Source organism: Diabrotica undecimpunctata, chromosome 1, assembly GCF_040954645.1.
Source record: "Diabrotica undecimpunctata isolate CICGRU chromosome 1, icDiaUnde3, whole genome shotgun sequence".
In the NCBI taxonomy this organism is placed as follows: Eukaryota; Metazoa; Arthropoda; class Insecta; order Coleoptera; family Chrysomelidae; genus Diabrotica; species Diabrotica undecimpunctata.
This window is the reverse complement of record NC_092803.1, coordinates 63,381,484-63,398,266: the sequence shown is the minus strand read 5'-3', so window position 1 is coordinate 63,398,266 and position 16,783 is coordinate 63,381,484. Positions and strand designations below refer to the sequence as shown.

At 32.1% G+C, this 16,783-nt stretch overlaps 1 protein-coding gene across 1 annotated transcript; it reads left to right on the top strand.

The window, feature by feature from the left end:
• The first annotated feature begins 354 nt into the window (after positions 1-354).
• On the top strand, positions 355-759 carry LOC140450167 (uncharacterized). The gene has a single exon (XM_072543657.1). It carries the CDS (start codon positions 355-357, stop codon positions 757-759), a length of 405 nt encoding a protein of 134 aa, XP_072399758.1.
• Positions 760-16,783: the final 16,024 nt, after the last annotated feature.

Below are 16,783 nucleotides of genomic sequence, written 5' to 3'. Positions count from 1 at the left end.
AATGCCCTCACATAAATATATTTTTATTAAATTCTCTAGTATATAACTTATTTAAAATAATCAAATACTTTTTTATATCTAATATTATGTAGTATATAACTTATAAATTATTTTCTATAAACCCTAATCGTATCAATATATCTATATATATATATATATATATATATATATATATATATATATATATATATATATATATCTATATATATATATATATATATATATATATATATATATATATATATATATAAATATATATAATCGGAACACATCAGCGAACCCTTTCCAACCCGTACTGAGGCAGCGTAGTAAGGTACGCCTTACAACCCCTAACATGAACAAGACAATCGAATCATGGCCCTCATATTCTCCGTAGGCAAAAATGGCCCTGAAATGGGTAGCTTTCGGGATCAAGCCAGGAGGGCAGAGTGTGCTAAGAATCTGAGTCTAAGCCGCTACCCAAATAAAACAACAACGTTATATATAGCGGCATATAATTGTCTCTCGCTATCAAATCAATCCAGATTTATAGAACTGGAAAAAGAAACAGAAAATATAAACTGGGACCTCATAGGAATCAGCGAATTAAGACGAAAAAATGAACAGGTATTGGAATTAGCGCCAGGAAACACATTCTACTACCGAGACACATCAACAGGCAGAACAGGCGGTATTGGATTTCTAATTAACAAGAAATGGAATAAAAGAATACTAGAAATAACTAGTATCTCAGATAGAGTAGCTAGCTTACCCTTATAACTATCAAAGAGATAGAATATACAAATTATACAAATATACACCCCAACGATTACTCACACTGACGACGAAATAGATGAACTCTACCGTAACATTAATGGAGCTTTAAATAACAATAAAAGTCATTTTAAGTATTTAATTGGTGACTTTAATGCCAAAGTTGAAAAGAGAAACGACAAAGGACAAGTCGTGGGAAAGTATGGAGTCGGTGATAGAAGTGAGAGGGGGAAAGTCCGGTTCAGTTTGCTTACTACAAAAATATGCCAATTGCAAACACATTCTTCGAAGAAAAAATCGAACAGAAAATGGACTTGGGTAGCACCAAATGGAATCACTAAGAATGAAGTTGACTTCATTCTAACCAACAAAACTGCTACAATAAAAGATGTCAGTGTAATAAATAAATTCCAAATAGCGACCATAGACTAATCAGAGCAACAATTACTCTAAATCTGAAACTACAAACAATAATATTAATCACAAAACCAAGAGTAAATGGTGTAAATATTAACAATCTAAAAGAAAACTCAGATCACTATCAAAGGACAATTGATGAAAGATTACATGACCAAATCGATAGCTCTCAATTAATGGATATCATTCTTAAAAATGAAAAAGAAATCAGAAGCCCCCAACAACAAAATGAACATAGTAAACTGTGTGATAAAACTTAAATAATGCTAAAACAAAAATGGGAAATGAAGGTAAGCGGCAACATATAGAGAATAGAATACAGAAACCTTTGTAAGACAATAAGAAAGAGTATTAAGGAAGATATAGGAAAGTACAATGAAAGACTGGTAGAAAATGCAATCGATAAGAGGAAAAACTATAAAAAAACAACAAAAGCATTACTCATTGGGAAAAAGCAAATCGTTGCAAAGATCAAGATGCATACCAGACCACTGGAATACAGCAAATATAACTGTGATTCATAAGAAAGGTAGCAAAGAGGATATCAAAAACTACAAACCTATAAGTCTACTACTAATCGTATAAAAGATATTCACAAAGATCATCAACAACATTAACAAACGTATTAGATGCTGCACAGCCGAGAGAACAAGCTGGCTTTAAAGTGGATTTTATACTATAGATCATATTCATACACTTCGAGAACTAATGAGTAGAGCTAAAGAATATGAAATACCGCTAGCATTAACCTTCATAGATTTCGAGAAGGCTTTCGATCCTATATATCTCAAGGCAGTAATATAAGCTTTAAGCAAATAAGGCATTGACAAATCGTATATAAAAACTTTAGCAAATTTATAAAGACAATCAAAAGCTAAGGTAAAAATTTATGAAAACACTCCAGAATTTCCCACAACCAGATGCGTCCGACAAGGAAATATCACCAAAGTTTTTCACTGCAACTCTAGAAAATATATTCAGCAAAATGAACTGGCAGAACAAAGGAATATCCATTTATAGAGAATACCTCAGCGATCTAAGATTTACAGACGAGATCGTTCTGATTGCTAATAATCCTGCAGAACTACAAGAACTTATAAGTGACCTAAATGCAGTTAGCAATGAAGTTGACCTAAAAAATAAACTTGAGAAAAACAAAAACCATGTAGAATGAGCTAGTGGATGTCCAAGATGTAATAATAAACAACACTACACTTGAGACAGTAGACGAGTGTGTATACCTGGGACAATTAATATGGTAATCTGGCTCATTACTTCCAGAAATCAACTGAAGAATGAAACTAGCTTAGAGATCTTTTGGTAGAAATTCAGTTATATTCCAATGGAAGATGCTCATCCACCTGAAGAAAAAATCATTTGATCAGTGTATACTACCAGTCAGACATACGGTTGCGAAACTTGGATACTAAAGAAAGAGATAATATCGAAACTCACAGTCACTCAAAGATCAATGAAGCGATACATGCTAGGTATAAAAAAGAGATCAAAAAAGAATAGAATGGATCAGACAGGAAACCAAGGTTACTGACGTAATCCACCAAGGAATCTACGTTCCTGTAGACCAAGAAGACGTCCAAATTTAAGATGGGACTATGATATAAAGAAAACAAGCCTGTACAAAATGGCACAGAAAAGCGAATTTTAGACAATCGTGGGTAGATATGAGCAATGAATATGTAAGGGATGCTACACAATAATTGGTAGAAGAATGATGATGACGATGATGTTATATATACATATATATATATATATATATATATATATATATATATATATATACATATATATATATATATATATATATATATATATATATATATATATATATATATATATATATATTTATACTTTATTTACAAGTTTTACTGAAGTAAATATTTTTTAGAGCCAAACACTCATATTGCCTAAGTCTCAAAAACGTATGCTTGATTTTTCTTTAAAACATTTTTTTTTCAACACTAAATAAATGTTATCCGTCAGTAAGAACGATTTGTCCTTGACCACAACAACCGCCCTGACCATTTATATGCGTTTCTGATAAATGAACTAGGAAGGTTTGAAAGAGCGGAAGTGCATTATGTTTGATGGATCAGGTGTGCCAGCATGAAAACCTCCTGATTCTCAACTTCCTGTGAAGGCTATTTGTGAGTTTCCACCTTTCTGTAAATAAAAACGTTTTAATTTTTTTTAATAAAGTATATGGCGCAGCTGGTGGCCGACACGTTTCATTTCGTAACTTAGAATTGAAGTTGTTTAAGATATCTTTTTGAGATTAACTGACAAATTGTTTGATAGAGCTAATTTATAATACAGTGGAAATGGTATTTTAGATTAATAAAACATGCAGCACACATATTTTAGTAAAACATGATTATTTAAGAAACAAAATAAAAAAAAACAAACACCCACGAGTTACGAGCTGTTTCCAACAAAACAACATAATTTTATTTACTATACCGGGTATACCTTTAAGTTTCTTTTTCTATCAAATAATATATATTTTTGGTAAGATGCTATAGGTTAAATTTTTATATTTTTGAGTTGTTTTTTTTTTCAAAATAATTGACAGATAGAGACAAACTTTTCAAAGTTAATATCTGATCCATTTATAATCATAATGTCGTGAAATTCTATGCACACAAATTGTTTTAAAACATCACTCTTTCATTCAACAAACACTAACATATACCTTACTTCTATATCATCTGTTAACATCCCTCCCCTCAAGAAACTTTCTCCTTAATTGTCAGACAGTTACAACATTAACCGAAGATCACCCATTATCAGCAATACAGGACAGTTTGAACTATGTATCACCAATCATTACATAAAAACTCTTGTACCGGAATGTAAGAAGTAGTCTTTTGTTTATTTCTAATTTATTACAATTCAACAGATTATCTCTTACCAATTTGTGGGTTGTTACTTTGCTAAAGCAATTTTATGCATATTAATAAACACAGACATGTAGTTACTAAAATTTTTATAAGACAGCACCCTGACATGGGCTTTTTATAATTTCAGCATTTAATTTACTTTGTACCTCTGACCTGATGATGCTTTGCAAATTTTAGAAAGCAAAACCGGTCGTTTTGGGCAGTAAAATTGATTGTGAGTAAGTCTAATTTATTTCTTTTACCTCTTTTTTAAAATGAACTCACACAAGCAACACATTCATAACTAAAATATTTAGAATTTGATGTCATTATGATAGTAAAAACACCACCCTCAGAATTTTAAACAAGTTGCAATGCTGTTTGTCCACAATATCGAGGCCCAAGTATGTCATCCGTCAATTTGGAAAATTTAACTGCTTAACCACTTTTTGTTATTTTTATTTTTGCTATTTTTTAAAATAATCTTTTCTTTTAAACGATTTCTTTAGTAGAAATCGAAATTTCAAACAACAATTATCAAACGTAATCTCATAACAATTAATTGTAGCTTAATATCATATAAACATAATATTTAACTTGCCACATAGACATGCTACAGAAAAACAGTTTTAGAATCTTTTTGATGTAAATTTTTTAGTGTAAGATGCGCTTATCTCTATATTTATTGTTTCATACATTGTAAACTGCTGAAACCCTTAACAGCTGATCCTTGTAATAACCTTGAATCAACATTTGGGATATCTAAGGTACAAAATTATTTTCTCATCCGTTAGAACTTCCACCTCGTGACTTCTGACAAGACCCGATAACACAATGCCACTAAACTTGAGTAATTATAGAGCCATCCTGTTTCCGCTCTACAATTATTAGTACTGTATCAGAATTCTAATTGCTGAAATTTCAATTAAATAATTCTAATCTAGGTTTAATTAAACTTCGGGTCTGGGTTTTGTTAAATGCAAGTCGAGACTCTGTCTCATGAATAATAAAATAAAACATGGCTTGGCCGCAAAAACGATCCGTGATTACGATTTCAGCGCTTGTAATAATTTTAGAATTTAAAATGGCCGACTATGGCTGAATTCTAATTAAGGTGAAGGCTATGTGGCATAGTTGCTGCGATAGTTGATTTTGCATGTCAAGTATGCTGCAGACGTTGGTCTCCGCGCCGATAGATACTTCATCCTCTACGTCATAGCTGGCTCTTAAATTTACCTTTCCGGCAAAATGTAAATTAACTAAATTATTTAGTAAAATTTACCCCCGATAGTACTTTAAAATTTTAATGGCTTAATTCTGGTTTTCACCAGGAAATGAATAAAAATATTTAATCTTAGAGGCAGATCTACAACAAATTATCTATAGATATCGAAGCGAGTATAAATAAATCTATTCTACATACGTAAAAAGTCATTGCCTCAGTTTTTGACATACGAATTGTTTTTAATACATCAAAATATCTTTCTCTAAAATACTTCTAAATATGTTAAAATCTTAAGCAACATATGTTGTTCTTTTTTTCCACAGTCAAAAGAAACCAACAGCACACACATAATGTTGTTTTTATTAAAAATCATACAAGTAAAAACCAACCCTTCACAACATATACAAAAGTGAAACAACATTCCACAAGATTCTTAAGTGCAATATTATTGCAACATATTCCTGTTGCCTTTATCAAAAGATATAGTACTAGACTGAGATAAAATGAATATTCTAAAATTGTATTGAATAGTCAGTATAAGAAATATTAACCCATTAGCGCCGTGTGTTGCCATATGACAACGGCAAATCTACATAATATTGGACATTTGGACATGCTATTGTAGGTAAAAAATCGTTTTTATTTTACACTTTGTGGTAGGTAATGTGTTTAAACTTTTACAAAATTTGAATATAAACGAACACATGGACATTCATTTCTTGTCTTTTAAATTCACTTCTTTTTTTTATTGCCCCGTCTCCTTTTAAGGTTTGCGATCCAAATGGCAATTGTAGCTTTGTAAACTGCTGTACGAAAGATTTCTGTGAATGAGCGGTCAAACCATCTCCTTAGATCTTTCAGTTCTGTGGTCTTCCAACTGATCTTTTGCCTAGCACTTTACCTTCCAATATGATTTGGAGTAATTCATATCTTTCACCTTTCAACACATGACCCAAGTATTGTATATTTATCTCTTTGATTATGCTAAGTAATTCTTTTTCTTCACTCATGCGCCGAAGTACCTCACCGTTGGTAACTTTTTGTATTCATGGATTTTCAAAGGCATCTATTCTTTTTTCTGTTTCAGAGTCCATTGTCCAACTTTCACAGCCAAACAGCAAAACATTGATCTGATTGAAACACTGATCATTCGAATTCTGAGCTCTAGACTAAGGTCTAATCTTGTAAAAAATGATTTTCTTGTTCATGAGTGTTTTCCTCGCTTGTTAGATTCTTCACAGGATTTCTTTTGTTGGGTTACACTGGCTGTTGATATTTGCTCCCAAATATTTTATGTAAGTTACCTGTTCTATTTCTATGATCTTGAACCTAGTCTAATGCTTTTCTGAATATAGATTCCGAATACAGATTAAATAATAGTGGTGATAAGATGCAACCTTGTCGCACTCCTAGTCGGATTCGTATGTCGTGTGCTCTATTTCAAATTGTTGCTGTTTATTGCCAATATAGTTCTGAGATAATTCGCAAGTCTTGTTCGTCAATTCCAGTTGCTCTCAGAATCTCGATCATATTTTGACGGTTAACGCAGTGAAATGCTTTTCGATAATCAATAAAACATGTATAGACATCTACATTTATATCTTTGTACCGTCGTGTTAACACACTTAACCCTTAAATGCCCGTGATATGAAAATAACCATAAATGCCCATGTGGGGTCTCCTAGGGACCCCACTAAAATTTTCAATTTAGTAACGTCATTTAGCACTGACTAAAAGGAAAACACGGTTAAAAATAATTTTAAGCATATTTGAATAATTTTTATTTATTTTTCATACAAAATTAACGGCTTTTCTAGAAACAAATTATTTTCAATTCGAACAAAATTAAAATTAAATAATAATATAAGCATATAACTTTTAGTTGCAATTTTTACATACAATAGTTTTTTCTTCTTTTCTGTGCACCTGGCATATAAATTTTTTGCAAAAAGAGCAAACGGTATTCACTTTTCTGTCACAGTTTCGCGGACACTGGTAACAACGAGCACGTTTCTTAGCTGAATGGACGGATTGAGTTGCAACTTCGGTAGTTGGGTTTACCATTGGTATGCCACAATCTTTTAGAGCAGATTTTACATAGGCTTTATGTTTTATATATTTCGCTCTTTTTTCCATGTTGTTTCGAGCAAGCTCAGCCCCTAATTGTAACAGGAAAATACGTCTTCGTGAAAAATTATTTTTCTTCCAATCAGGATTTTTTTCAATGTATAAAATATAGGCATTTAGTGCACATATGTCTATAATATTCATAAAGAGCCTGAATGGCCAACGAGCAGTTCTTCTTTTACAGGAATATTCCCTAATCAGTTTGTCGGCATTATCAACACCACCCTTGGTATTATTATAGTCTAAAATCATCAAGGGTTTGTTTTGAGAGTCTTGACAAATTATATCACTATCGTGTTGACTTGAAAGAAGATGTACCATCCTGTGTATTTTAGGTATGTACGAAACCATAGCTAATTCTTTAGTAAAAGCAAATATTGACGACTCCGCAGGTCTTTTTGTCAAACTTAGTTGTGGTGGTGTATCAGGTTTATTTTTGCGGACGGTCCCAAGTAAAGTAAGGTTTTTAGATAAAAGATATTGAGCAAGAGGAACACTGGTAAAAAAGTTGTCAGTTGTAATTCCTCTCCAACTGCCATGATATGGTTCCACCAGATCTTTCACAACACGAAATCCCTGATTTTTCTCTATTCTACCACCTGGTAGTTTTCCAAGGTACACCTGAAGTTTTGATAAATAAGATGTTTTAACATCCGCGACAGCCCAAATTTTTATCCCATAGCGGCAAGGTTTTAATTTTATATATTGTCTAAAAGGACACTTTCCTCTAAAACTCACTAACTGTTCGTCAACGGTTATATGTTCGTATGGTTCAAAGGCTTTGTCACAGTTAGAGACGAACATGTCCCAAATTACTCGTATCGCCGCTAACTTATCCTGTTCCTTCCGCTCCACCCTAGTCACTTTGTCATCAAACCTCAAGAAACTCGATAATTCTTCAAATCGGTTCCTAGCGAATGCGGCTGTAAAAAATGACCGGCGTATTGAGGTGTCTGTAGACCATATCTCTCGTGTCGATTCTTTCCCACACCTTAAAGCACCAGCTTTGATAAGTGCTCCTAAAAAGCTATCCAGTTCATTGTTGGTAAGTACCGTCCACTCTTTTTTGTTATTCGGATGTTTTTCGTTCCACTCTTGATAACGCCTAACAGCTTCTTCATTAGTATGAAGGCATATGACATTCTTCATCTCTTCGGTCAAAAATAAATTGAAATAGTCTAAAAACGTGTTGGAATTTTTACTATAGTTTGTTAAGCCTGGATGTACATTTATAATATTTTTTTGTTGCCTCTTGGATCTCACGAAAGGTAGGCTATTCCACTGCATTCCAGATTTGGATGTATATGTTGGACCACTAACCTCACTAATATTATCGTCCACTTCGGTAGGTTCTGCATCTGATTCCTCGTCACTGTTGACTTCTAAATTGTCCTCAGTTTCCGAAACATTTTCCTCAAAAACATCTTGCTCTTCGCTATCTGATTCGTCGGTAATATCATAGTCGAAATCGGAGTCTGATATCCCTTCTTCTATATTTCGGATAATTTTTTCATGTTCTTGGTCGCTTATTGTCATTTTCATTCTCTTACGGTCCATTTTTCAATGTAAACTGACGAAAAATGTTAAAAATAATAAAAATATTCTGGTGCCTCTAAATGCCCAATCGGGGTCACAGCGAGACCCCACTTATCTAAATCTCTCTTACAGACCACTGCACCTCACGAATGTTCGTGGTATACTAACAGAAAACGTAGGAGACACGTCCACACAAATACCTGATTGCGCGGTTGCCAAATGTTTCAAATAAAGATATTATAGCCAAAAATGTATGTCTGGGGTCCCATAGTGACCCCGATTGGGCATTTAAGGGTTAAGGCAAAAATACATTAAAATTCATTTATAGTATTTTTAGTTTTAATGAAAGTACTTTCAGAACTATCTAAGCTATTTTTTAGTTATATCATTGTTAAAGATATTTAAGTTTAAATTAAAGAGCCTTTTATTAAATTGTTTGGTAGATGCAAATGAATAAATGTTAAATCGTTAGTTGCTTTCATATTAATTTTTACTTTTTTGTAGAATATCTGCTATTAGACTGCCACTGAAAGTCACTCTAATTCCACGACAAGCAAGATTTTGTACCTTGCTAAATATAAGTATACCATTTTTTGCTGCAGCTTTGGCGACTGACCATATAACTGATTCCTGTTGTTGGCTTTACCACCATAATAAAAATTTAATATACCTAGACTTAAATTCTTCAAGCCATCTGGTTCAGTACAACATATGTGCAACTTTGCCGCGCTGCTGAAGAAAATATAAAGATTACCATGATGATTGCCAACATTCGTATCGGATAGGCATATCAAGAAGAAAAAGAATATTTAAATCACACATTTTATGATAAGTGCGTCTGATTATCATTAAAACAGTCACTGCTCTAATACTTATTCGGTCGATCTGCCGTAACCAACTACTGTCCAGTGTTACCTAAAATTATTTTACTTTATTCAATAGTTTTAAAATTGTATTATTGTGCTTTTCTGCATCTAGAGGTCCTAATCTCTTAATTCCTCTTTGTGGTAAAATTAATGATTTTGGACGTCTAGAGACTTATATTAAGCACTTCATTTGACATACAGCCCTAGAATTCTCTCTAGATGCCCTTATATTCGCAATGGGTTATATTTATCAAAGGCTGCTGAGACATCTGATCATAGATGATCAAATATTACTAAAGAGATATCTTGTAGCGAAAAATTTAACAAAAGTAGATTACAAAAAGCTTCTAGTTCACCAATACTTAACGACGACCACGTTGCTAAGTTTGGGAGCTTCATTGGGGGTGAGAAAGGATATAAAAATGATAGAAAAGAACAGATTAAAGACAGACATATAAACTATAGATAATAAATAGATGACAAAATATAACAGTTGGACAAGGAAAGACAAGAAACACGGAATTCAGCTTAACTGTACCTAAGTCAAAATGGGCGCCAATTTTTAACCTCAACGTCATGAAGGAACTTAATATTAAATATACTAAACACACATTTTTCTCAAAGACATTAGAAAAGCATACGTCAGAAAGACATCAGCAAATTATTAACAAAAATCGTGAAAATCGACATATTTATCCATAATATATAAAAAGGTTACATATTCAATAAAATACTTCAAAAAAGATTTACATCGTCTCAACAAAAATAAAGTATTAAACCTCGAAAAATTGTTAATGAATACTCAAAAATAAATTTATTAACAAATACATATTAATAAAAAATCAGATGTGACACATATTGTCATCAATAATCTTATAATTAAACCAGATTACAGATCTTAAAATAAAACAAACTCAAATGAAAACAAGTTAATTTATTTATCTCTTGAAATATCTCAAAAAATTAATCATTGAAAATAATATTATATGTAAAAAACGTAAAGCTTTTCGTTTATATACTAAAATAAATAACAATAAATATTGAAATACTTCTCATTCCTTTTTCGATATACGAATAAAGATAACACAAAGCAAAAATTACATAGATAATAATGAAAAACTGTATTATGTAGTTCTTTCTGAAAAAGTTACGAACTCAACATAAAAGCAAAAAGTGGCAAATAGCCCCATACAAACTCACGTTCAAAGTTCAATGCCTGGTAGAATCACAGCTGTTAAAATCAAAGAAACAGGTGGTCCTCTAGATGAAGAAAAAAGGTATATGTGCCTTCTTCGGCAAAAATATTGATAAAGGTGGTTGTAAATAATAAAAAATAAGATTATTATGCCCTACGTAGGCCGTACCATTCATGTGTAAACTACAACTTTATAAGCAAGTCCCATTATCGGCTCCAGAGAAGGACTCTATGGAAAGATAAAAGAAACCTTTCTATTTGTCGAATTTGTTTAGACTGACAAGGAATAATTATTAACTCACCACATAAATAGATGCAGGTTTCATCACAACTAAAATGCACGAGATGCTATGAATATAAATATCATAGGCGATTTTAGACAGACAGCTAAGAACTCAGACTGAAATTGGGCCTGGTATTTCTTTTATAACCTCATAAAAGCTAATTAATTTTTATGGACGAAAAGTATAGTTTTGTTCTCATAAGAAAGTCTTAATTCTTATATTAGTTATACCACTACTGAATAAATTTTGAGAGCGATCATGTAAGATATCTTTTAATTGGAGAAATTTAAGCAGAAGCGTTTAGTGTTTATGAGAATTTACAGATACTCTTAACCCTAAACATAATTTATTACAAAAAGGGACTTTTTAATTGCACACACTTGACGTGTATTCGGCAATCTCTTAAATCTGGTAAGAAAATTTTGAAAACACGTCTTTAGTGGATACTAAAAAAGTAAAACTGCTACGACTGTATATCGAGTTGATTTCTGAATTGTTGAAAAGCTATAGATAAGAATGAGCAAAGTTTTTGTACTTAAATGAAAAGTTTTCTAGACTAAGTGATACAATAAAATGCATTTTGTAAGTAAAAATTTAATAGCAGATAACAATTTCGAAAGCAGACTTAATGACAGAAAAAAGAGCATGGACCTCTTTTAAAAATGTGGTTAAGAACTTCTTGAGAAACTATAACGACGACAACTAGAAGGAATATATCAACAGTCTACTGAAAGCCTACAGTGATTTGGGCTGAAATATCTTACCTTTATGGTCTCTTAAAATCCATTTCCTTGTTTTTTACTTGGACATTTTCTTGCAAAATATTGCAGATATTAGTGATGACACATTTCCATCAAAATTTTTGAAGTTGCAAAAACCAAATCAAAGAAATGAACTTCGAAAAAATCCTAATTAATAAAATCTCTCACCACCACCTTTATTGTATTAAACCCATATTATATAGCTGTAAATAGGTAAAAAATGTGATATTTGACCGTCACAAGAAAATCGTACCTGATAGAGAACACTATTATCAATTTTGGATTCAGTCTAAAAATTACCATAAAAATCAGTCATGAAAACTACTTTAGGATATAATAATAAACTTTTGTTGTTGGCCAGTGTAAATACGTTTTAAACTAAATATTGACTTCACATAATCTTCTAAAGGGTTCGTTAAAGAGTATTTACTTACCAATTAAAAAAATAGTTTAAAATACTAGTATTTGTAACCAGTATATTAACAAAATAAATAATGTACATCCTTACGGACTTATTTAATTTCCTTTCATCCCACCTGACAATATACTTTATCTCTTTCATAACAGAACAATGCGGAAAAAAACTGGCAGCCACTCCGAACACGGAACTTTTAAAATATGCCTTTTTTAGCTTTCCACAGCCTGTGAAGAGATACACGAACTTTTATTTCTGCAACATACTGAATAATAAATGGACTTTTTTTCGTTTATCATCGTCGAACTTATTCTCGTATATTGAATACCTAAAATCATTGGAGCTGAAGACATTTTTATTCAGATCGGAATGTTATGGATGTCGAGAGCGTTATTAAAAATGATTATAATAATATGTTTATAATACACAGGATTTACTAAAGTTTTTTAGTTTGTTTGTCTATAATTATACTTAAATATTTATATTCGTTTACCATAGAGATAGTGTATGTACCTAAATGACAATTATTGACTTACTCTACCTTGTAATCTGTACCTGTAATTTGTAATCTGTACCTTGTGAATTACATCACAGCTGTCTTTTCTAGTGAAACACTAAAATCCATACTATCGAACCAATTTTTATAATTTGTCGAAAGCATGTCTTTATCAGCAAGTTTATCATGCAGCGATCATAGGTATCATGCGTGACATAAATGCATAAGTCGTCCGCGTATTGAAGAATCTGTGTTTTATCACGCAAGTCCGCAGTGTATAACTTAAACAAAAGAAGGCTTAAAATAGATCCTTGTGGAAGCCCGTCGTAAAGTAATCTTGGACGTAAAACGTTATGATAAACTCGCAAAAATATTTTTTTATTAGCAAACAAATTTAATATATTTCTAAATGGTCTTTTATTGATACCAGAAGCCACGATTTTTAAATATAGTATTTCCAAATGTACCATATCATAAGCCCCTTTGCCCTTTAAGCTTCACAAAAAGACATAACATGTAATTATTTTTTGACCAACATATAATTGTGTGTCTGTACCTAAATGGGAGATTGCATCAATTGTATATATATATATATATATATATATATATATATATATATATATATTTAAAGTTAAAACAACATAAAACAGATAATATTCTAATTCCATCAAATTCAATTAATGGGCCCGTTGAACATGAAAATTGTTTGTGATTGTTAATAATAATTGATTCCAAGCAACTTAATTTCAGATGAGTAAATCAGATGAGTAAGCAAAGATGACTAATTCGTGTATAGCAAAATTTTTTTTAATACGAAGCATTGTGTAGAAATTTTAATTTTAACAATTTATTTGCACTGATACTAGGTAACGAGTCAGTTCCGTAAATAATATAGAGTTTGGTCCTAGTAAGCTGTTCCAAAACTATTGCTACCCGTCGCAATGACAATTGAGGGATTATTATTCCTCTTCCTATGTTACCACTTTTCCCACGTTTACACCGCTCAACAAAAACGAACTAACAATGTTGCTATAATAGATTTATACCGTTTTTTAGAGGTTATTGATTTACATTAATTTTAAACATTTTCACAAAATTCACCAGCCAGCGAAAGTGAAACACAAATCGTGATACATAAAACATTTAAGTTATAGTATTATGACACAAATAATGACGATGTAAACAGTTTCCCATAAAGTCTAGTTTAGAGCGCCTGTCGATACTTGCATTGAGTGATCATGCGACCTTGGATTCCATGTTTTAAGCGGCCAGGGTATAGTAACATCAATAGGTGTTGTTCATTATAATACTGTGGTCGACTGGGTCATCCCACCAGCCTCAGGCCAAATTTATTTCTTATATCTTGAACCAAACTATACCTATTCCTCTAGAAAGTGCATACTGATCTTCAATTAATAGTGATCTGGTATTAATAAAATGTTTGAGAAAGTTTTTGTAATACACGATAATATTGAAATAGGTCGGTAGAACGAAGGAAAGTCAGGTTGCTTCTTAGATTTAACTAGAAAACACACTACTTTTTTTAAGACTATCTGAATACTTTTGTTTTAACCATTTAACATTAAAAATTTCTAACAAGAAGCTTATCATTTTCAGGTAATTAGTTTATTATCACATAAGTGAACCTGTCAAATCCAGGTGCGGTATTTTTTGAGTTTTTCAAGGCTAATTCTAATTCCGAAAAGCTAAAACTTTTTGAAAGAATATCTGTGTCTTAGTAAAAGTAAAATTGATTAACGTTATCGTTCAAAATTGGACCCGAAGTAGAAGAAGGAGATAATTTATCAAGAACTTTTTTACAAAGGCTTTCGTCTAATTGTGGTTTTCTTTTTTTAATAATGTTTATTGCAAATAGATCTTATGGTATTCCATATCTCAGTCAAAGGAGTGTTTTTATTTAATTTATTCAAAAATGTTTTCCAATATTTCCAACAAGAAAGTTTGAAAGTACGTTTGACATTAGCGGAAATGTTTTGATAGTGTAGATAATTAATAAAATTGCCTTGTTTTTTAAATTCGTTAAGAGCTTTTTTTCGCTTTATAACCATCGCAGAACATTTATCCTCCCTTAAATAAGGTCTTGACACAGAAGGTGTAAAATATTTCTTAATAGAGATAGAATCTTCCGAGACTCACTCTTTAGCATTTTCGCAGGTTTTTACTAAAGAATCGAATCAGCTCTATTTTTTAAAAGGCCGCAAACTCGACCCCAACAATTATCGTCTGATTAGCTTGCTGCCAGTAGTTGGCAAAGTTATGGAAGCCATTATTTCCGAGGAGATGATCAAATTCCTTCTCCAGGAACATGTTATTCCAACACAAAAACATGGTGATGTCTCTGGTCGCTCTACTCTAACCAATCTCCTACATTGTGTTAACGACTGGACGTCATCTCTTAACAATTTGCAGCCGGTCGACGTTGTTTATTTAGATTTCTCTAAAGCCTTTGGCCGTGTGCTTAAGCGCAGACTTCTACATAAGCTAGAACATTTCGTAGTTTGCGGTACTTTACTTCGTTGGATAGATAATTTCCTGACAGTGCGACATTACAAAGTTAGAGTTGGCGAATCTTTCTCACAGTACAGGTTAGTGGAAAGTGGAGTGCCTTAAGGTTTTGTCCTTGCTGTCCTACGCTGATGACAAAAAAATATATGCCAATCCAAACAAAAACCATCTACCCTCCAAATGGACTTGAACTCTATTTTAACTTGGTGTTCCCAGTGGATACTACCCTTAAATGCGGAAAAATGTGTAGTGCTTCGAATTGGTAAAAATAAGGGCAGCCATTAGATTCTGTATTTTCGTATAATGACCTTAGTGTTATCGTAAAACGACCAACGTGGTATCCTGATTTGGTTTAAGACAAGACTTTGTTTTAAAACGTTCAAAGAAAGAAAAGCCACTCGACTTCCTTTGGGACCGAGAAGACCTTCTTATGAAGTATGGCTAATCTAACTTCTTTTACTCTTCCGACAACGTGGAGACTTAATTACAACATTTAAAATATTAAGACTCAATTTTGGAAATATCAATGAAATGTTTACCATAAATCAAGATAAATGCCTTAGAGGTCATCAGTTTAAATTAAAAAAAGAAGAATTTTCTACAAGATCAAGACAGAACTTTCTATCAAATAGAGTTTTTAAGTGCTGGAATAACCCTAATGATAACATTGTCTCTGCTCCCTCTACCAACTTGTTTAAAAACAGACTTGACCGTTTTACATTATAGTTAAAATATTGTTTTTCTTTTAAACCAAAAATTGTAATTTTGTCACTCTACACTTGCTTATGTATAATAATAATAATAATAATTTCGATGCTGCGTCCATATTTCATTGAGGAAAAGTTAGATTTTGTCTACTGAAGTTGCTTCTTCTTCTTAAGGTGCTGTGCATTTCTGCGTAGGCGTCCACCGTACATCGTCTTGTCAGGTGAGATGTTAAATAGTCAGGATTAAATAATTCTGTTTTTAGCAGCATTGCGAAGCATTTCGTTGCTGTGGATTTCTGTCCATTGTCGAATATTGCGCAGCCATGACATTTTTTTACGTCCCAGACCTCTCCTACCCTCTATCTTCCCTTCGAATATCAGTTGCTAAAAATTATATCTTTCTTCTCGTATTATGTGTCCCAAGTATGCAGTCTTCTTACTTTTTACATAACTAAAAAGTTCCCTATCCTGAAAAAACTACATGTCGAGATCTTGCGTCTTCTAACTGCTACTACACTTTACAGTATTTTCCGAAAACAAAAAAAAAAACGAACAACGAATACCGATAACGAATTTTA